This window comes from Synchiropus splendidus, chromosome 1 (genome assembly GCF_027744825.2).
Source record: "Synchiropus splendidus isolate RoL2022-P1 chromosome 1, RoL_Sspl_1.0, whole genome shotgun sequence".
Lineage (NCBI taxonomy): Eukaryota > Metazoa > Chordata > Actinopteri > Syngnathiformes > Callionymidae > Synchiropus > Synchiropus splendidus.
Window position 1 is genome coordinate 3958948 of NC_071334.1, and position 23489 is coordinate 3982436.

At 44.6% G+C, this 23489-nt stretch overlaps 1 protein-coding gene across 2 annotated transcripts in view; it reads left to right on the plus strand.

Annotated features, from left to right (window-relative positions):
* The window catches only part of si:ch211-186j3.6 (neural-cadherin), a 323558-nt gene that overhangs the window by 261910 nt on the left and 38159 nt on the right, over positions 1 to 23489 (plus strand). For both annotated transcript variants that reach the window (XR_008413679.1, XM_053853874.1), the window contains exons 32-34: positions 4180 to 4346; positions 11507 to 11771; positions 15508 to 15688. Coding sequence is in view for 1 of the 2 variants with exons in the window: in XM_053853874.1 (XP_053709849.1) it covers positions 4180 to 4346; positions 11507 to 11771; positions 15508 to 15688 (613 nt within the window). In the remaining variant the exon portion in view is untranslated. The remainder of the gene's footprint in view (positions 1 to 4179; positions 4347 to 11506; positions 11772 to 15507; positions 15689 to 23489) is intronic.

Sequence of the window (23489 nt, forward strand, 5' to 3'; positions counted from 1 at the left end):
CCCCGCTATCTCCGATAACTGTGGTGCAGCCACCGAGCTGCTGCTCACAGGGAGACAGATTACATTTGGCCCATATCTGCTTGTCTGCATCAGCTTCCTCCAGAGATGAGCAGTCCTTATTTACCCGCTCAGATCCTCTCCCACACTGAGGCATGTGCCATGATGATGCATTTTCCTTTTCCTTCATATTCGGATCCTCATGATGAATAGCGGTTCTCCACCTCCTCTCCTCACTCGCTGAAGCTTTATTGTTTCCCCATTCCGTCATCTTTCATCGTTCTGCGGATATTACCACGGCTTTTCTTTACATTCAGGAAGTTGACAAGCACCTTCACTTTGCAGCACCTTGAGGGTCACCATGACTCTGGTACAAGGTGTGGATCAGTTTCAGACTCCTGATAAAAAACAACACAACAAAACTGAAGAAAAACTGAGTATCTTTCTTTTACGACTTATGTTTTCACACATATTCAACTGCAACATTTTTTTCAGCAAGGTATTTAGTAATAACTGCATCTTCTTTGAACACTGCAAGTGTGTGACACCCCGTCTCACCCGGTCTTGAACAGAAGTCCGCCCAGTTCTAGGCCGAGATAAGACCGAAACAGAGACCGGTCTCAACACCAAGACCAATCTCCAGTACGACAACACTACAGTGGAGGACATCTTTATTGATGTGACATAATTTCCAGAGAGATGAGATGAAGTGTGTTTTTGACTGTGAAGGAGAGGGAGATGCAGTTCGTAAGAAACATCTTGACAGAAGCACGTTGCTCTTCAGTTCAGCCTCTCAGCTGGGAGATCGGGTGACGTCAAGTGTTAGTGAGATGAATAATTCGATATGTAGAAATGTTTTTTCTGGCAAACAGGTTTGTTTAATCTGCTCTAAATGCTTAGAATGACACCAGATACATAAGCTCACCCCTGCCTCTCATCCTGCCTCTCACCTTTACTTTGCAGCACCTTGAAGATGAGGGTCACCATGACTCTGGTACACGGTGGCTTGATTTTTGCCATTTTCCGACCATTATCGGGCTTTAAAAATGCACCCTGTAGCTGGACCCCAGAGGATCCACTTAACAGCTTGATGAAGCCTGCATGCATCAGTTATCGTGACTCCAAGCGAATCCGAGAGCGTCAACTCCTCAGGGAGAACCGAGGACAAGCGTGTGTCGAAAAAGCCAAATGGAAAATACGTTATTAACAAACACATTCACACCTGAGAATAGAGGCGTGAACCCTGCGGCTTATACAACGGGGCAACTGAAATCAGTTGAAATCGGAGGCCATGAAACCGATGAAATCAGAGGCTTTTTATTTCCCCATAAAGTGCCCAAAATGCACTGTTTTCGCCCGCGTGTCCTCAGCTCCGCCCACAGAGCCGATCTCCTGGAGGAGCGGAGACGAGAAGCAGCAGCTGAGACCTGCTGTGGTGTCGGAACTTGGGACACATTTTGAGCGCTTTAATGTCAATAAAAGATGTGAGGAGTTGATGATTCCAGTTCAGAACATTGTCCAGTTTGTTTCATGAGTCAGTCTCCATGCTGGAGCCCGTTTTCCAAACTAGTTCAGAAGTGGTCCTCATGCATTTTTAAGCCTTCCTACGGCGCAGACAGCACCACTACACCTGCGGCTTATAGAGCACTGCAGCTCATGTAGGAACAAGATCTGTTTTCCTTCTTAAGTTTAGTTGGTGCGGCTAATACTCCGGTGCGGTCTATAATCCGGAAATTTCGTTACATGCACTCGCAGAAAGGGGAAGTTAAATATACATGGATCTTAGTCCACTTGAGCTCTTCGGGAAAAACTCGCAAATGATATCTTTAAAATTTACGACATCAAGCAGAGAGTTTCTTCTTCAGTCCTTCCGTGTAGAACTATTGTTTCAAATAGTGCCAACACATTAACAACAAACAAAAACGACGCATCCCATGGAGAGGTCCAGCTAAGTGTAAATGCTTGAGTGTTTTCATTCCCACGTTTTGACCGCGTGCGAATGCAGCACAAGAATAGCGGCCCTGGAAGACAGGGCACTCTGTAATGTGTTTGCCGTCTGTGAACAACACACAGCGCCCCATGTTTCTCCTTGTTAGTCTCTGTTGACTGTAAGGTTCACTTGAGGTTTGCGTCAGTCTGGAATCAAAATTCTCCATTTAGCTCGGTCCCTTTACTGGTCTGCGCAGAGTCTGCTGACTGGATTTGTTATTTGTTTAATGGGATCTGTTCAGAAAATGAATCATTAAAAAAAATTATACACTGACCCACAAGGAATGAGGCTCATGGATGTCGTGAATAGCTTTGGCCAGGGAGGTTGCACAAACTGGATGGATTTCAGAGGCAAAAGATGTCACTACAGGAGTTACACTTTCATGCCATGCATTCCACCCACTTGAGGCCGATGTTTCATTTCACTGATCTGCCGAACTCAAACAAATATGTGATCAAATTTGTGGATGCTTTATAGCTACTTAGGTTTCTTTTATTGAAAGACATCACCATGTAAACACAGAACAGACAGATAGCGCCGCCACAGTGTTTTTATGAGGCCACCCTACCCTCCACAGGAAGCAACAGCATCTGTCAAGAGCGTCTGAGTTCCACTGGAGGACACATCAATGAGCAAGTGGTTAGCCTCTTGGTCTCCATAGTTTTCATGAAACGATGAGGCTCCCAGCCCACACACACCTCAGGCACGGCAAAAATTGAAAGACATTTCTCTGAACAGAAGCACTTGGAAGGACCAAATGTTAATACAACGTAGCCCCCAACTGGGTAGCAGATCACGGACAAATAAAACGAGACGAACATATGCAAAACGTTGTCCTGAATTTGCCTACAGTCATTTTTAAACCACCAATTTCTTTCACTCGAGACACATATTTATCAACTTTTCTCATCGTTAATAACAACATAAGTGGTGGTCAGAACTCAGAGCAGACATTGTAAATATTATGGGATGTTCTGTATCTTGTGGTCATGAGATTAGACCTGGTTGAGAAGAGATTATATTTGAATGCATTACATGAGATTACAGTAGATTAGGCTGCATATATCCTTCCTAAAATGAAGAAGAGAAAATGTATTACATGCAATGCATTAATAAACTCAAAACAATTATATATATATATACTGTATATACAGTGGTACCTGGGTTCTCGACCACAATCCGTTCCAGACGGCCGTTGTTGAAAATCTGAATGGATTTTTCCCATCACAATGTATGGAAAAAGAACTAATGCGTTCCAAGCCTTAAAACAGTCTTTTGTAGGAGTGAATGTAGAGTGTCTGCTGCAGGTGGCTGTTCCTCTATGTGTGTGGCCGCTGCATGTGGGAGGGGTTGCCGAGTGAGTGACGTCTCTCCAGAAGTGAAGAGGTGCCCGGTGCGTGTCCAGCTCTGAATGTGCGCTTCTGTGCAGTTTGGCTGTGACAAAGTCATAAACCAAGTCACGCTCTGTCCCAGACTGGCCTCATCCCTGTCCCAGCTCCAGCCCACAACAGGACATCAAACCCTGGAGTGAGCGCTCCAGCACCTCCCCTGTGACACTCTACCACGGTCCAGTGCGGAGACAGGAAAGGTTTTACACCTCAATATGAAGAAAAAACAGTCAGTAAATGGAGCTAACGGGACACGTCTGCATACAGAGGCTGCGTTATACACAATGACAAAGCGCATCGCGGGCCAGCACATCGGTCCGCACACGTTATGTTTTTTCCAGCATTTTTCGGGGGCGTTCAAGTTCTGGATTTTCGTTCGAAATCCGAAGCAAAAAAATATAGAAATTTTTGTTTGAATTCCGGGACGTTCAAAAACCGAGGCACCACTGTAAATGAAACGGATGGAAAGGCAGCTATTTCACCAACTGTGGGAAAGCTGTTGGCGTTGAGAGCAATTTGGATATTCAGTGAAAAATTGTCTTGTTCGACCCACGACTCATTTAAGCTTGAACACTTTCCATTTGCATCTGAGGAAACAAAACCTGAACTGAATTACATACATGTTCCATGTGCTGATACTAGTTTTGCATACTGTCAAAGGCCTCAGCCAAACTAATGTTACCTTTGTTCCAATTTTCAAGGTGACATTTCTCAACTGTGAGTCATTTGAAACTCCAATTGTGTGTGACTTAAATCGCTCCCTCACGATCAGCGTCTGACTGTCGGTTCTGTGCCCTATTCCAGAGGTTCCGGAGTATTCCTTTGATGGCCACAGTCATGTTCGCTATCAGCTTTCCTCCCCGCTGCCTGCCCGGAAGACAGCCATCCAAGTGCTGGTTCGAACCCGCAAACACAGCAGCACTGTCGTCAGCCTGACCTCAAAAGAGCAGAGTGAATACATTCGACTTGAGGTGAGTATCTTCACGTCAGAATGAGAGGAGTCAGTTGAGTTGTGTACTATTATAATCGATCACTCTGAAGTCAATGAAGTGCTTCCCTCAGCAATACACGTGTGCAGCTGCGGTCGACAGTTGTTACTATTCTTACTGCCTGAGAGTTGTTGCTATTGTAGGGTTTCCGCTTCATGTAAACCATCTTCAATGAGAGCTGCAATGCCTTCAGAATAACGGTCTCTTTTTCATGATGAAAAGATCAAAACAGAGTGGAAACAAAGCGGCTAACACATAATGCATCATGGCGGAGGCATGTTTTTCACAGAAAAATCCCATAAGAAACCTCATAGTAACTGAAGTCCGTTGCTTGTGGAACTCAAGTCGCACATTCCGGCCGGACCCATGAAGAGACGGACAGATTTCAGGATTAAAAACTCGCATTGTTTTGTTTACAATTCAGCAAATGTAAAAAAGGTCCCCTCTGCTTCCTTGTTTCTCTATCGCTTGCATATGTGTTATGAGTTAACGTTGTTGCGTTGCGGTGTTTGCGTTTGCTGAGAGCTTTCCGGGCCACCGTTCATCGTCGATTCATGCATTTTCGACTTCTTTGCTGAGCATAAGCGCCACCTTGAACCAGGTCAGGCGCTGGTGCAACATTCCTGTGCAGGTTCACCTCTGTGACAGAGAGGACTGATCCGATTTATGAACAATAATAATAAATAACAAAGCCATTTTAAAGATATTCCATGATTTGATCACGAATAAAGCTTTGTTGTGAATAGCTTCAAGCTTTGTAAAGACTGTGTGAGGAATGTAGGGCAAAGCTCTACTGTTGGCTGCTGCTCACCAACCATAACCATCTTGTTCCCACTGCCGTTTCCAATGCCTGCTGTTGCTTCTTTCCCACCAGCGGCAGCCGAGTGAGTTGACATCGACAAATGTACGAGCGGTTTTGAACTTCTGTTTCTGCTGAATGTCTCTTCCCACTTTTAAAGGGAGGTATTGTTTTTAGCGATGCTCATTTTCACGGGAATGGTGCTCAGCCTGTCAAATTATAGAAACTAGGGCAGCACACAATATGTTTTTATCATTCTCTTTGCAAACTGACTGATGCTTTGTGGTCTCCCCCCCTCAAAAAAAAAACCCTGAGGAAAAAAAATACTCTCAGGTCAAACCAGACCCAAATGAATCTTGAAGCGTCTCCATCCCATTTAGGAAAATATATTTTGCAAATCAAAGCAAAGCTGGGGAACCGTGGTGGGTGTTGGTCTCCACCAGGGTTGGGCTTTGTCTCCAATCCTGTTCTTGGTTTACATGGATACACGGATTTCGAGGCACAGCTCTGGTGTGGAGGGTTTGCAGTCGCAGGTGGACGAAGGATCCAGTCACAGACATTTGCAGATGATATGGTTCTTGTGGCTTCATCACGGTGTGAACTTCACCTCTCTCTGGGTCATTTTGCATCTGAGCGTGAAGCCACTGGTGTGAGGATCAGTACCTCCGAGTCTGAGGCCATGGTTCTCAACTGGAAAAGGGTGGGTTGCGCTCTCCGGGTGAGGAATGGGTTTTTGCCTCAAGTGTAGAAGTTTAAGTATGTTGGGGTCTTGTACTTGAGTGAGGTAGTAAGGGAGTTGGAGGTTGGTCGATATTGCAGTCGCTCCACTGCACTGTTTTGTGTAACAGAGAGCAAAGCTCACTAGTTACCCATCAATCTTCATCCCGACCCTAGGCTATAGTCATGAGCTCTGGGTCATCACCGAAAGAAGGAGATCCCAGCTAAAATGCGTTTCCTCTGACTGGTGGCAGGCGTCTCCCTTAGTGATAGGGTGAGGAGCTCTGTCACTGGGGAGAGACTCGGACTAGAGCCGCTGCTTCTCTGCCTTGAGAGGAGTCAGTTGATGTGGTTCAGGCATCTCATGAGGACGCCCCCTAGAGGCCTCCCATTGGAGGTGTTTCAGGGAGCGGGGAGGAGACCAAGGGGTGGACCCAGGACCATGTGGAGAGGCTGCATCTCCTCACTGGCCTGGGAGAATCTCCTGGTCCTCCAGTCGGAGCTAGTGGATCTTGCCCAGGAGAAGGGTGTCCGTTTGAAGCTGCTGCCCCCGTGACCCTGAAACGGATAAGCAGATGAATGGATGAACGCTTCTGATGAATTCATTTTTAAATCTAGACAGAGAACGGTAGAGCGAGTTAGAGGGTCTTTCCGGTTTGAGGTGTAAAGACGTAAGCTTTTTTGAGCTAGTGGTGGGAAACTCCTTCAGTGGCATCAGGATGTCCTCTTTTCTGTCCACTATCCAGATATGTGTTTAAAATCACCACCAAGTCATTACATGTACCTCAGCCTCTCCTGTAAACCCTATCTATCCAGTTCCCATTTCCATCCCTCATTTCCTTTTAAATGTCACACTGTCTCACCATCGGAAACATTTCAGACATCATAAATACTCTCAGCACTTCTCAGTGTGAAAATGTTCCTTTGCTGCTGAGCGTCAAGTGCCATTCACCTCTCTAAAGTACTTTAATTTTTGTCAGGATGAAGTATTATCATGCGTAACACGACTGGTTGCAAGTGTCATCGGGTTTTCTGTGAATACTGACAGGGAAACACGAACACGCTTCACGTTCTTGTTGGATTTTCATGGAGGTTACTTGGTAGAAATTGGTTTTCCACTGACTTGAGATAAGAACTAGATGACAACTGTTTCTGTGTTCTTTGACCTGATGATGTCTTCTAATGGGACCGAGAGTTGCTGCTCCGCTTCAGAAACAGCGCTTCAGTTCCCAAGGACCTGCTCATGACAGCCGACTTCACATTGTGCACTCATGCTCCTCGACTCTGAGACTGCCAGTAACACAACCTCCCAAACACATCCTGCTAACCTGAAACAAGTAATCCTGGCCAGTTTTGTGTCTCCACCCCCCTTAGACTCTTTTTCCACACCCTCTCCGTCTTCAACTTTTCACTTCAACACTGGTGACCTCCAGATCAACCTCTCCTCCAAGCCCACCGCCACACTCCCGCCTTCCTTCGGCCTCGATTGTCTCCAACATATATCGAAAGGTTCAACAAAAAAAAAAACGTCTTGCTTCTTCTTCTGACCAAATCCACACTGTCCATGTCTGAAAGCTTCTCAATTCACTTTACTAAGGTGACTGTCAGTCCTTCCCTGTGGTTCCCAAACTTGTTTTGTCTGCACCTTTCCTTTGCGCATACAACAGTGAACCACCTCCACCAAGAGTCTTTGTGTCACTCCTGACAGCACGCTCTCTTTCTGACCGTAGAAAGTCACCATGAAGGAGAAACACTGCATTTTGCAGGGTTTTATTGGTAGTTGACACCATCCATGACTTACATAACCATAGTGATGGGTAGATGAGGCTTCATGAAGCAGTATTGCAGGGTTGATGAAACAAAGTCCTCATTTTCAGAGGCCACTAGATGGCGCTCTTAATTTAGGAATGATGTGAATTGGTTGTTCAGGTCCAAAGATTTTACAGCAGACAGCGCCATCTGGTGGCCTCTGAAAATGAGGACACTGTTTCATGAAACCTCATCAACCCTTCAGTCCTGTTTCATGAAGCCTCATCTACCCATCACTACCCAACCTACTCATTATTTTACCAGACATGCCGCCCACGGCATCAGAACGTGCTTGACTTGAAAGCCTAAGGTGTCAACATACACTGCTGGAGGCTGCATTTGGTGTCAGTATAGGACACTAAAGTCTACTTTGTTGTGGAAGAAAGGACGTGTTGCAACAATAATCTGGTTTATTTATATTCGTCTCCTTGACATCACATTTGTCACAGCACTAAAATTTTGAACTGGTCAATGTTCGATACCTTTTTTAATACAGCAGGGATGAAAAAAACATTTACTGAACATGGAAAACAAAACTTTAAGTCAATTATCTAAATACATTTAAGACTTAAAAAATTAAATAATCAGAGCAAAAAATGAATAAATAAATAAAAACAAAAATAATGCAGTTGAAACAGATGCAAAATAAAGACAGCTATTATAGAGTTGGCTGAAATTTCAACTATTCTTAGGAGAAAAAGCACTTCGAGTCACATTGGCAAACTGCACGACTTATAACGAAACAACCAACATTCATTGAGCAGCCAGCGAACGCTAGCACGGACGAGAGTAGTGCGCCAGTCAAAGCCGACATTGACATTGCAGCCCTCTGGCCAAACTGACATCAGTGATCAGTTTATTACCTGAAGGGAAATGATGACCTGTTAACCTGTTGGATAGTCGTGGTGAAGGCTTTGGTGCTGGTGCTGAGGGTTCACAGCGGCATTATGTTCTGTCTCTCACATCCCCCTGTAACCTGAGTTGATCCAAAACAAAGGATCCTTCCACTGAGCTCTGAAAATGAGGACAGTGTTTCATGAAGCTTCATCTGCCCGTCACTGATAACACCACCCCACAGTTGTGTGTGTGAATCCATGCATTTACTGTCAGTTTTCATCGATAACCCACTTATATTTGATACATTTATAGCAGCTTTTCATAGAGCTACCAACCGTTTTGCAAGAACGAGGTGTGAAATATTGAGCTGCTACAGACAATTCTGGTTCTGGTTAAGTTCCCGTCGTGCTGTAAGGCAGGATGTGGTTTCTAGTCAAGAATTACACGCTCATGTGTGGTGAATGAATAATTTAGAGATGGCAGATTCAGAGATCCCCTCGGTGCGACCCCGGTTCTGTCGGGCTGTGGCGTGGACAGCATGCTGATTTGTGACTGGCGAGGGAGAGTTAAGCTTGTTCCTCCAGTGGGACTCTTCACTCACACCTATTACATGTTGCCGCTGCCACAGAAACACACACTCGGGAGCAAGACAGCCCGAATTGAGGGTAAAATCCTGCGCCTTGTTTGGCATCACAACCACAGCATCATCTGTTGATAATGGAATCTTCATCAAGCTACTTCACCATGACCCCAGGTCCTGGAGTTTCCATGTCTTTGGTTGGGGAACTTTGTTTTCCTGCATCAAAGACCTATGTTTCTGAGAGGAAGGGTGAATGGTGGTCTCCCACGACTGCGTCACATCTCCGTCTGCGTCTACATTCTGTCATCGCTGCCCTCTGTTTACGTGACACCAACCTCACTGAAGAAGACAGTTGTGCACACTTGCAGCAAACAGTTTGAAATTGAAATGAGGACAACCCACCCACCAGCCCGCTCCTCTCAAAATGGCCTTTGGATTTATTCACCCTCTTTTTCCCTGCTGTCCGCGTGTGTCGCACGCTGGATGCGCTGTTAAATGAATGCTCCTCTCTGATGGAGGCGTGATTTGCGTCACATCCAAGCCAACAAGGAAGCCATATTCAGTTTCATCGCTGGCTGAGAGAAGCCTCTGCGCATTTTTCTCTGGAGCAGTTTCATTACCGCGCTGGCCACCTGTTGAGCCGTCACCACTTGACACAGATGACAAGCCTTTATTCCTCACAATGTGACGTGGCCTTTCTTAGAAGACACCGTTGTGACAATATCAAACTATCGTTCTGACCAACAGTCTTCCTCTGACTTGGATTGACTATTTTTTAAATACTAAAATTGGATAGAAATAAGTTTTTATAATAATAATATAATATAATATAATATAATATAATATAATATAATATAATATAATATAATATAATATAATATAATAATAAGGTTTTATAAAGTAGGATCTATAAAATAAATAGAATTGTAGCCATATTATTTTATTATGCATTTTTCTTCCCCTTTATTAATTCATGTGAAGTGAATAATTTTTCTTTCAAATCTTTTTGAAAAAAAAATGGTTGCAGATGATTCCTTGACAATATTCTTCCCCATGTTTTCCAAACTCCCAGCACTTATTTGGAGATTGAAACAATGACTTTCCAGTCCAACACAACCTGAAGTGAAATTCAAGCTTTTTCCTTTTGATCTTTCGCTTCTTCTGTCGCACTATTTGTTCCCTGTTGTTCCCTAAACATGGATTCCCTTGTAGAGGATCTAACTGAAATACGCGCAGTAAACATTTGCTCACTGTCGTGCTGCAAATGATGGCTTTCTCCTCAAAGTACATTTGAAAAAAGATCATGTCCCTCATCTCTCTCTAGCCACAATTGCCCATCTGCTTAAATGCAAATCCAATGGAAGTGATTCATATGTGTGCGTCTTCCTCTGTGGTGTAACTCGGGAATGGACTCAGTCATAGCTGCACACGCTCCGTGTTGGACGGAACCAATGAAACCAATGCTTTCTGTCACTGGAACTTGCCCTGCTCCTCTCGTCACCCCAGCAAGCTACCGCTCATTTGGTAACAGCTGTTACGACATAATTGTCAACCCTTTCACTATGCAGTGACAAAAAACGGAGAACCACGTCTTCTGCTGAGAATCACAAACTCAAGATTAGCAGAGCTTCCGCCACACGTGAACAGGCGTGGCGCACCATCGCGTCTTAAGTTAGAGCCGCAGCGGCATCAGAGAAGTGGTCTTTTTAAGGATGAAATCCCGTGTGATCAAAGGTATCCAGACAAAGTGGAAGCTTGCAAACAAACGGATAGCACGTAACGCATCAAAACCCTAATGACTGAAGGCCGTTGGTGGCTGAACTCAAGTCGCTGGATCGTGTAACTACGACTGCATAATGGGGGGAAGTTTACTTACCAACTCAGTAAATGTCAAAACCTTCCCCTCTGCTTCAATGTTACTCAATCGCTTCTCGACTGGCTGCATACCGTGTTTTGTTATTTAGGGTGCCTCCGCCACTGTTTGAAATTTTATGAGCATTGTTTGGGGCTAACTCTAATTTCATCCAAGTAGAATGTTACACAGTTGTAAAAAGAACTCTGTCTTTATGATGGACTTTTTGTGAAAATGGCAGGGGAAAAGTTGGGATTGGATCATGTGGCTTAAGCTCTAAGCAATTCTACTGGAAAGGATTTACTTTGCTTCCATGCAAAAGCCTTAAAATAAAAGGTGTTGAACCTTTCCAGAGCACAAGATAACTTTAGAAATCGGTGTATTTATTTCACTAGGCTTTACTCGAAAGTGGATACCTACCCCTTGGACCAAAAGTTGTTGTCATTTACGTACATGTTGGAAGATAAATAATAAATGTCTAAATAGCTTTGGTCTTCCACAATGCCATGTCGGTTTGACTGATACAAGATGCCCTCTTGGCTTGGCAGATCTTCCAGGGCCTGTTGTGTGTCCTCTACAACCTCGGCGATGGGGACCATAACCTCACCATTCCCAACTACCGTCTTGACAACGGAGAATGGCACGAGGTCTCCCTGGACAGGCACGACAATGAGATGACCCTCCGGCTGGACGGTGGTGGAGGGCAGCGGGAGGTTTCCGGATCCGAAGGCCGGAGTCGAGAAATCGTCATTGACCCTACTGTGGTGATGCTTGGAAACACTTTCCCGTCGGGAACCAACAAAAGCTTTCAAGGTAAGAGCTTCCGTTGTTGCATGGTTGAAGCCTTCACCGTCTGTCGAGTTCTGGATTGGATTTATTTGGGTTTCTGTCGATCATCAGAGTGTGTTCAGAGTGGAACAAGGTTTGATGTTGTAGTATTCTTTGAGTAGCATTTAGCTTGAAGTAGCACTGTGAGCTCAAGATCACTCGATCCTCAACCCCTCCTTTTGAACATCATGTGGAAGGGAAATATTTGACTTCATTCAGAGTGAGATTCTGGAGTCGCAATGACATGCAACAGTATTGTGAGGTCCATGAGGCGTCATGAAACAGTGTCCTGATTTTCAGCGGCCACCAGATGGCGCTGTCGGCTGTAAAATAGGACACTGTTTCATCAACCCTGCAACACCGAAGATACCTCATCGACCCATCACCAGTGAATCCTACCGAGTCTGTCTCTTTGTGGAATCAAATCTCAGTCCCTTTTGGTGTCAACGTACCTGAAGACTGTGTCCAATTTTGCTTTTTTCAGGTCAATTTTCTCACGAAAGCGAGCGTTACTTATTTGAAGCCTGAAAATCTTTGAATGTATAGAAGTTATTCGCGGATTTGTTGGACCTTAAATTTCAGCAAAATTAAAGGTCAAGCTCTAAATAAGTCTTCACTCTTGGATTTTTTTTTAACCAGTTTTTCATTCATCCTCACACTCCCTGATGATCAGATCCACAGTCAAGCGGTTCTCCTCTCCACTGCTTGTTTAGAAAAGAGGGTGTTATCTTGCCTTGTAAACAGCTCATTCACAAAAACACCGTCCAGTTTGCATTTATTCCAAACAACATTGCCACTTGGGTGATGTTAGAAAGTACCTCCACTCATGCCATATACAGATACAACTTGCAGAGAAGGGTTTTGAGCATTTCTTTTTCAAAATGGTTGGATGAATCGCTGCATAGAATGAGTTTATCCTAAGAATTTTCTCATGCAGAATGAGATTTCTTCTCTTTATTCATAAGACAAAGTGAATTATACTTGGAGTAAAAAGAAATGCTTGGATCAAAAGTCGTTGTTTTTTGGGTGGTGTTATGAAACACTGAAAGAATAATAAAAAACCATTAGCTTCTCAGGTATTTTTTTTGTGTCAGGTGTATTTATTTATTATTTTCTTTATTCTCAGGTATGTTGAATGGGTTTTGGCAACCGCCTCAGACGAGGTCATTATTTTCTCCAGCATTCATGCTGCTCTGTGTCATGACCACTGTGTCATGTAGACAGCTCTGAAATTATATTCCAAGTGTGAATGAAAACTGCGATCAGAGGAATTTCTCACCTTTCTGTAGAATGGATGAGGCCTGTCAAAACAGGGGGCTGCATTTCTTCCATGAACGTCACCGCCTCGCTTTCATGAACAAACACTTTGCGTCTCCATTTTTAAGTAGAAGGATTTATCTGTGGCTTGGATTTATTTCGGTTTTCTTGAAATAAAAATAATGAAGAAGGAAACAGCTGTCAACAGGATGGAGACTGCCATTTTCAGTAAAACCATGCGTTGTACGACTTGAAAGAACTTTCTATCAATGTGTTTCCATAATGGATGGACTTGACCTCAATTATTAACCTTAGGTTGAGCATAAAAATGTGTTTGTGGTTTATTTGTGATGCAACCTTCAGTAAACCTTCAAACCAGATCACAGCTCAACGTGGTTTATTTTTTTCAAGAAAATATGGGTGTTTTAAATCCATGCAAGAAGTCTCGAGGCTTTCCTCCTCAGCCCAATTTATGGCACTATTTTTTTCACTTATTTATTGTTTTCGATCAGACACCGTCCCAAATAAATAAGGTCAATAGCTGAATCATAAAATCATAAAATGCATTGTTAAGATATTATTAAATTGTATTTTAAGACCCTGGTGATCAAGATGGCAACCAAAGAAGTCCACCAGAAGTGTCAAGTACTTCCAATAGCAATACCTTCTACAGTAAAAAAGTATAAATTCTGATTATAGTTGTTCCAAAATCGGATTTTCAGCCACAGGTTCCAGTTTGGATCTAGGTCTGGACTTCAGCTAGGCCAGTGGTCCCCAACCTCCGGGCCGGGGACCGGCACTGGTCCGTGGATCAATTGATACCGAGCCGCACAATAAATAATTCATTATTTCGGTTTGTGTATTATCTGAGTCTGAGGATCTTTTGTTTTGAAAAAGCTTTTATTTTGAAAAATGACTAGATTCTCTCTGTTAATCCTCGGACACTTGAGAGCCAAAATGTAACCCGCAAGCTCGCAAATCGAGTAGGAAACAGTTGTTTCTTTGTGAAGGGGAAAAGGCTCAGCGGAGAGACAGGTGAAGAGCCTTTTTTAACAAACAATATCAGGAGTCGTACTTGAAATATGGATTTATCACGGCCATCGACCGTCACTCCCAGGTGGGGGACGTCTTGTTGGAGAGAAACAAGCTCAGGGCTCCCATTGATTTACCCACATGGTGATTTAGAATTTCATGCACTTTATATTCGGTTTTGTGGGGTATCTGTATGCTGTTTTGAAGGCATGTGTAAACGTCACCATAGCGACCAGAGTCAGAGAGTTTCCGAGTCTCAGTGGGCACACGCCTTACCTGACAGTTGAAAGTGTTGACAGGTCCACGGTGATAAAAAGGTTGCGCACCACTGAGCGAGGCCACTCCTGCCATTGTGTTGGAGCTCTGGCTTTATGTTTTTTGCGTCATTGTCCTGCTCAAAGGTCCCTAGTCTCTAGTGTTTTCAGGCCCCACTGTGTTTCATACCAAAACTGGCCGTGTAACCCTGGGACCATTCGTCTTGCCATCGACTCCGATCCCCAGCCTTCACAGCCACTGCTTTGAGTGTTAGTTTTCCACGTTGTGTTTTGCATTTGGCCAGAAAGTTTCACTTTCGTCTGCCTTCATGAGCGAACCCTTTGACGCCATTCACTTTCCAAGCATGCAGTGCTGAATAGTGCTTGTGCAACCGTGCACTCTCACTAAACTTCAATGACTTCCACACATAGGTATGTCATGCCATCTTTGTGAGGACCTCTCATTGACACAACCTCTTATATATATATGTCTTATTCTGAACGTCACCATCTGAACCAAACTTAAAGCCTGGAAACTTTGAGAGGACCAGCCAAAATGTCTGGCACTCACAAGCAAACTGTGTGTATGTGGCACATCCAACCCCCACGGATTTGACATGAAGGGGCTTTTTTTATCTCTTTCAAATGTGGAAACGTTCACACAACATGAATGGCAAACACTTATTGAAAGTGAACTACAACACTGTTTTGAGTTGGAGTCATCGCCGAGCTTCACATATGCACAAGAGTTTCCACTCGATCTGAATGAACAGGACAGATCTGGCTCCAGGTGCATCTATCAGGGACTGGCGATGCGTTTCATTTGTTTTCTTCCCCTTCTGCTCTGCCTCAACAAAGGGCTTTAACTGTTGTTCAGCAGTTTGCAAACAGACCTTCATGTTTCCTTCTTTGCTTGACTGCTTCTCAGTCCCGTGCTTGATACGAGGCCCAGTGGGGCAGCGACATCGGCCATCGGTCCACCGTGGAGCTCATTATACCGAAGCAAAGATGTATGCAAATGTCTGCTGCTGGGGCTTTGGCAGGCTTCCTGGAAGGCTTTAATCATGCTTTGTGGAAAACAATACTTGTTTTTTTTTTTTCTCTCTCATTGCGCTGCAAGACCACGGCTTACTCTCACACAACTCCCACTTTGTTTTTGGTTTCCTTTGTCTGTTCAGGTTGCATGAGAGATCTACGGCTCAATGGTCGCCACATGCCGCTGGACAGCCAGCCTCGAGACGGGGTGTCCCAGGTCAGCGTTCAAGGTCTCTCGCCGGGGTGTTTGTCGGACTCCTGCAAGCGAAACCAGTGCAGCCCTCCGTTCACCTGCGTCGACCTGTGGAGGGTACACGAGTGCAGGTAGTTACCACCTCTTTTTGTGACTTTGTCTGAGCTTTGGTGATGATTTCATAGATTCGATGACGAATAGATTTCTGTATTTTCTTTTTAAATTTTAACGCTCTTCCAGGGGCACATTTGTCCTTTTGCAATCTGTAACCCATTTCTTTTGTTTCCCCTTTATATCTATCCGCATGCATTTTGGTCACATGACTGAGAATGCCCAGTTAATTTGCGATGCTCTAGATCCGACAGTGTCTGTCGAGAGCAGAGCAGGTGACACGCGAAGTGATTGTCATCAGTGACCACATACTTCCATGTGTTTTTTATGTTGCTGTTCACCAATATATCCACCAGGGGGAGCAGCTCACAGTCAGGCCGTTAAATACATTGCAACAAAAGGACGGAGAGTTTCTGCCATTGTTATGTCTTCTTCGTGTCTCATTAGAGCTACGTTTTTCCAACGTCTCGGTTTTCCAACGTCTCAGACTTCGAACAAAAATTTCAAGACTTTTTTTGCTTCTGATTTCGAACGAAAATCCTGAACTCGAACGCCCCCGAAAGAAGCCGTAAAAAAACATAACGTGCGTGGACCGATCAGCTGAGCCACGACGTGCTTTGTTATTGTGTATAACGCAGCCTCTGTATGCAGACGTGTCCCGTTAGCTCCATTTACTGACTGTTTCTTCTTCATATTGAGGTGTAAAACCTTTCCTGTCTCCACACTGGACCGTGGTAGAGTGTCACAGGGGAGGTGCTGGAGCGCTCACTCCAGGGTTTGATGTCCTGTTGTGGGCTGGAGCTGGGACAGGGATGAGGCCAGTCTGGGACAGAGCGTGACTTGGTTTATGACTTTGTCACAGCCAAACTGCACAGAAGCGCACATTCAGAGCTGGACACGCACCGGGCACCTCTTCACTTCTGGAGAGACCTCACTCACTCGGCAACCCCTCCCACATGCAGCGGCCACACACACAGAGGAACAGCCACCTGCAGCAGACACTCGTCATTCACTCCTACAAAAGACTGTTTTAAGGCTTGGAACGCATTAGTTCTTTTTCCATTCATTGTAATGGGAAAAATCCATTCAGATTCCAAACAAATCGCTTCTTGAAAGGCCGTCTGGAACGGATTGTGGTGGAGAACCCAGGTACCGCTGCATCAGGTAGTAACAGCAACGCTGCCCCCCATGGTTTCCAGTGGTACTGCTCCATTTTTTCCATATCCGTAAGACTTATGGAGGAGGAGGAGAAAAAGACACGGTGAACGCAGACGAAAGACAGAAAGCTCCAGAAACATAGGTAACGTTGAGCACCAATGTGCGATAACACCGGCCAACACTCCAGCCTCCCCTCAGCTGAGCTGGTCTGCGGAGGCGGGTTGGCCGGTGTTCAGGCCCAGCTCCGGTCTCAACCGAGAATTTAATGTCACATGTCTAATTATATTAGATGCATGATGCACATTCTGAGTGTGTTTTAATCACCCGCCTGCTTTCCATGGTTATGTCACGTATCCGTGTGCACTTTTTTTCCGTTTTTATTCTTTTCCTATGACGTAGACTGCACCGGACAGACTTGCTGTGTGTCATATGGACTCATGTAGTCCAGCAACTGCGACCGTGCAACTTCCTGTTTTGAAATGTGATGAAATGTAGTCAGACTCCACTATTTGTTTTATTATATGACAAAGTAGCATAGTTGAATTATATTTCATTTGTCTGATATTCTCAGCAGTTTGGAGATGATTTGCCTGTATCTACAAATCCATATTTGGTTTGGATTTTTATACTCAGTCGATCATTGCGACCTGGCCACCTCTGATCTGGAGACCTCTGTTTACATCACTAGCCATTATCGGCTGATGCTGAGCCGACTTGTGCCAAAAGGACAAGATTCCATTTATCTACTTGAATGCACTTTAGTTTTTTGGACAGTTTTGTTGGAAGGTCGAACATAAATGTCATTTAAAAAACATTGTTGTGCTTTTTCTTAAAAGCAATGGCTGGAGGTGTAAATAAATATTACGTAAACATTTACTTACTTGGGAAAACCGTTTTTTCAGACTATTTATGCAATATTAAAAAAGTGAAAAGCCTAACAGCCTCATTTGCTCGTCGGTGTTCAGCTAAGCATTTAATGTTTGTTTGCTTTTGGCCACAAATTTTCATTTCCTCTCGGGAAAAACAATCTTGCAAATGTGAGAAAGTCGTCTTGAAATGAGGAAACCTGTTCAAGATCCACATCTGAAAAAAAACCATACCCTTCCTCTGTTTGAAACAGCTTAAGAACAAGACGACGTGGACAAGAGTCTCCTTTAATATTTAACATAAATCAATTTCAGATGTTTTCAAATCAATAACTTCTTTGGGAATGTTACTCACAATGACCTTGACAAAACCATGGCATATCCTACTCAATAAAATCCTGTAAAAACTGCGTAACATGGGAATATTGATGGTACGTGGAGAATAATGCTTCAAATTTGGAGGATAGCGTCAAGAATGCAGCTGCTGTCTTTTGTTGCTCTCGGTTATGTGAGGCCGACCATCAGGTAATTGTCCCCCCAACAGTGAGCGGAAACACCTGCGCTTGAATAAAGATGCGGGTTCATCAACAGGACACTGGGAATTTCTATCCACATGCAGAGAGGAATGCAGGCGCACACATCAACGCAGGCTGGAGAGAGAAGCCCATGAAGACAGATTCAAATTGGGTGTGGAAAAATAGCGACTAAACGTGAAAAGATGTGAAGTAACCCACCCTCTGCAGAATCCGTAGTCCTATATGAGTGTGCGCTGAGTGCTGGGAGCGAGTATTATCAGTTTAGAAGGCAAGTTCTGATCATGTCAGTGTGCAAACAACAACAACAACAAGACTTTCTGATCGGTGGTGAATCAGGCGAGCAAAGTTCCGAACGCCTCCGGCTAGCTGCCTGAACTCACTGATAGGATCTCATCCAACACAGAGGTCGCAGGACCATTTTAGTGGTAAGTACATGCCAGTCTCCTTAATATGCTGTTAACCTGGGCAATGTGCCAAGTTTGGAAAAGGCCATCTTGTTGAATTCACACTTGAACAGCGTGGCGATCCGACGGGGTGGAAAGCGCCCGTGCTCTGAAACATTTGAAGGCTGCTTGTCAGATTTCCCCGGACGCGCACTGGCTTGCCGACCTCTGACCCTTGAAGGGCGGAGACTTTACATTCCAGAATTTAAAATATACATTTTTCAAATGTTTGCCACGCTCTCGTAACAAGTGTAGCTCACTGACAAAGAGGTGAGGTTGAATCGGGGACTAAATAAATGCGGGAGACGGGGATTTCTGATGAGACACAATGCGCCATAAATACACCGCTGGTTGGTATTTATACTTGAGCCATGTAAGTGTTGTAATGTCACAATGAGGTTGTGACCCTCTCTGCTTCCAAAGGTCATGAAGGAGATCTCATCCAATACCTCAGCTCTTCATTAAAGATTTCACCTCACCTGCGCCTCCTGACAAAGCGGAAAAATACCACCCCAACTAACCTCTGACCTTATTTAAAATCAATTTAGAACTGGAGACTTTATTATTTATTTGCCTGAAATCGTCTCCCCGGGTTTGTTCGCGCTCCCATGCCAGTGTTTATTCCTCCACATCCGACAGATGAGCTACTGTACTCTGGTTCTAAAATGACCAGTGGCCTCCTTCAATGTTAGTTGATGGGAAACATGATGGCGCCTTAAAAAAACTTACTAGCTCTTGGTCAAAGTATCCTGTGCTACAACGCATTTCTCCACTGTTATGAAGATGACACGCAGCTCTACCAACCACTCTGGGATTCTCAAGACGTCCATGATGTTGTCGCCAGATTTTTCATATCAGAAACAGACATTTGGAGACCAGTCTTTTCCTTCAGTGAAACCCATGCTGTTAGAAAAACACTATTCATATTCTACATTTAATGTGTAAACTGCCATTTAAAGCCCATCAAACAGTCGTGTGTTTTAGTCATGGTGAGGACCGTCTCACTGCATTACAGAAGGACAGAAAAGAATCGGTTGTCCATATTGGACTTAACAAATATAGAACATTCACTCAACAATGTGGAGTCGGCTTTTTAGCTGGGAGCAACTAAACTGGCAAAGCAAAACACTGCAGTAGCGACGATGCATCAAAGATCATCTACACAAAAGGAAACTCTCAAACTCGGACGCTATAACTAAACTCGTGTCTTGTTTGCCTAAGACGTGACCCAGGTGCAGAGGATTGCAGGCTGACAGAAGGCACGGAAGACGAGATTAAATTCATAAATATAATAAGAGACAGATTACAATATACGCAGAAGACGAAGGCAGCAACTGAAGGCGCCGGAGCCAAAGCACGAACCAGGAGGTACACAAAGGGTCTGGGAAAAATCTGTAACAAAGGAAAGGTGAATTCATTTCAACCTTGAAAAAACTGGGAGAACACCAACACGCTGGGATACAAACTCCCAAGGTCCAGATCAACTAGAAGCGCTATGTGGAGGAGAAGACTCAAACTCACACGAAGGAAAAAATCTACACAATCGATAACTGAGAAGTGAGTTTAAGAACACTCACACGCGGTCTGGCTACAGAATTGAGATGAAAACAGAAGAGGAGCGAGGTGGAGAAAGCGAAACCCAGGAAGCAGCTGAAGAGAAATTCAAGTGCGCGCAAGAAATCTAGAAAATTCAGAGGAACAAAGAGGAATGTTAGTCTCAGGAGATTTACCGAATGACACAAAGTGACCATCTAGCAGCCAGGAGCTCACCAGGTGATATCCACAGGAGAGTTGATGACGGGATGAGCTCCAGCTGCGCTGCCATTAAGCTGGATGAAAGACAGGAAAAGGAAACTACAGGGGGTTAACAAAATAAAAGCACATGAACAGACATAGAATAAGACCACAGAGTGCAGAACGTGACAACTCTGACGCTATAACCGAAAACAAACAGCTTCAGAGCGGTCACTCTGTCCGAATTTCACCCCATCTGAACAGCATGTATTGTGTGTTAGGATGAACAAGGAAGATTTCCAGTTGACATCGCCTGAACGTGTTATATGAAGCGGCGTTCATGAGGTTCATCAAGCGTCATCATCCAGACAGAGCGGTTTGCGGTCCTCTTAAGAGGAAGCTGGCAAATATTCACAGCCACTGTCACCTTCTGTCGTGCGTGTTGTGGGAGAAAACAATGAGCAAACGTCGATGGCTGGCAGCCGACACACGTTTGTTGTTGTTTGAGATCAACTCTCCTACCTGACAACAGCGCGCCACACTACACGCCAGCTATCGCTGTGGACTCATTCAAGTTGAATGAAGCGGCCTGGTTCTTGCGGGTGTGTTATCGTCGGTGCGAATGTGCCTCTGAGAGAACTCCAAATGTTCAACTCCCACGGCAGCCGTGCCCGCCGTTTAAAGGGAAATGAATAAGCGAGTGAACCCAACCTGCCTTGGCACTGAACTAAACGGCTCTGCTGTTGGAGGGGTTTCAAACGTGTGATGGCTCTCTGTGTGCAGGTTAGTTGCTTCTCGCGCTCTGGATTGGGAGACGTGGTGCTGGGCCTGACTCATACATGATGAGCTTTTTGCGGCATTTACTGGGCTGCAATTTTCCAACCTTTACTGCAGCCACAAACAGTAGTTAATGCATGCAAATGTCTCTTTTTAATGCACCAATTGTCGAGTTTATTATTTATTTCTACACATATTTGCAGAGACCCGGATATTTGTTCGAGCCAAGTAAATAATAATGGCCTCTGTGAGTACAAGTAACATCCGACTTACGACCTGCTTGACTTACGTCCACGGCCAGCAGATTATTTTTTTAATTCAATGTCTGGCACCGCAGCAAGTAACGGCAACGCGGACGACAGTTACGGCAGCACAGCATCCCAGCATCTCACTCTCACACGGACATCTACCACTACATTCGTACCTATAAGCCTCGCGTCGGCTATTTTGAATGGCATTCGACTTACGTTCAATCCGACTTACGACCGTTGGTCAGACCCGATCCCGGTCCTAAGTCGGATGTCAGATACTGTATCACAGGGAGAGGTCATGGCAAGTTCTCTTCATTCATACTCGCTGGTGTTTCCATCGCCTACCTCAGATCAATGGGACTGAAGCTGTGGGCACAGCACGGGAACAGAGCACAACTCAACCCTGAACATTTTCATTGTCCCACTGGCGGCTATAAAACTTTGGACCTCCGACCAGGAGTCTCAAACTGATCCACAAAGGGGTGGAGGTCTTTGTTCCAGCCACACAAGCTCACACAGTTGAACCAGCAGCAGCAGCAGCAGCCAGCAAAGCCTTGGCTGACAAGCGCTACACAGTCTACTGCGTATTTGAGAAGGTCCACTTCACACCTGTCCCACCGTCTTTTCGTTCCTGTCACGTGACCCTCTGAAATTATGACCCCCAACGTGTCACACACCTCACGACCAACCCCACTGCTTCAAGCGTTCCACCATCGTCCCAGTCCTCAGCTTCCCAGGGCGACATTGACCACAGACCAGTCCCTCAGATATCTGGAGTTATGAAGTACTTTGAATGCCTGCTGTTGAATAGCATGACATCACATATTCACGTTGGGAAAGTGGACTTTTGCGTCCTACACTGACGACAAAGGCAGCCTTCTGCATTGCATGTTGAAACAGAGGCGTTTCATTGGATCAAAAAAGCATTTTCTTTCCCCTGTAGCGTTACACGCCAGGGTGTGGATCACACATTGAGGAGCGCAAGGGATGGACTGAATAATATTGGATTTCTGTTGCTATTTATAACCCATTACGTGGCTCCCTGCCTTATAGACAGTGAAGACTAAAAACCACAGCCAGACTTTAAGTAGCACGTTGCCTCACATAGAATGAATGGAGCTCCATCCCATGGTTTACCTAACCCCATCCTCTGTCTTTTTTTTACCTGTCCCACTGTCGCGGAAGGCGGGAAATGTGCATCAGTTGATAACCCATCAACAGGCTGTGCTGAACGCTCCCTTCAGTGTCAGTATAGGACACAAACGTCCCCTTCCTCAACGTCAATACATTACACCATGGCAGTGAGGATGGGTTGTGAATACAGGTCACATGTGTCTGAGCAAACACACAAACCCTCTCAGCGGTCGCCTGGACCACCGTGAGCCACCTATCATTGTCGGCTGTGGTGACTGCCGTAATAGTTTATAATAGCAAAAAATATTTTACAAATGATTTACAATTTGCATATTTCACACTGAGGAATGAAACGTGTGAAATTTTAAATTCAAAAAGGTAGAAATAAATTGTCTTTGAATTGTATAGAATCTTTAAATATTTGTTCAACTGAATCATACTTGAATATATTCACAATATATATCAAGAATCTTATCTCACGATAAGTAAACCAACTCTAGTCAATGAAGTTACAGTAGGGCGCTGGATACCAAAGAACCTCAAGCAACTTTTACAAACATTGATCCTTTCTCAAACGGATGTATGAGGCTTATGAATCCGTCTGTTGTGAGACTGAATTTTGTCCACTTGAGGCCACCGTAGTCTGTGATCACTCGTCATGGATGGTGAACCTGTGTGGATCAGGTTAAAATGAAGAAGGAACAGGTTTCTCTCACTGACTACGCACTTCATTTCCTCACCTGACTCGCGTGTACTCACTGTGTATTGTCGTCTGCAACCTGCACTGCAACCATTCTCACTCTCTGGTTTCTCTCACTCCTGTGCGTAACTCCGCCGCCCCAATTGGTTCAGGGCATATACGCATTTTGACCAACCACTTGCGACTTTAACGGAAATAAGCTCTGAAACATCAGCCAGTTCC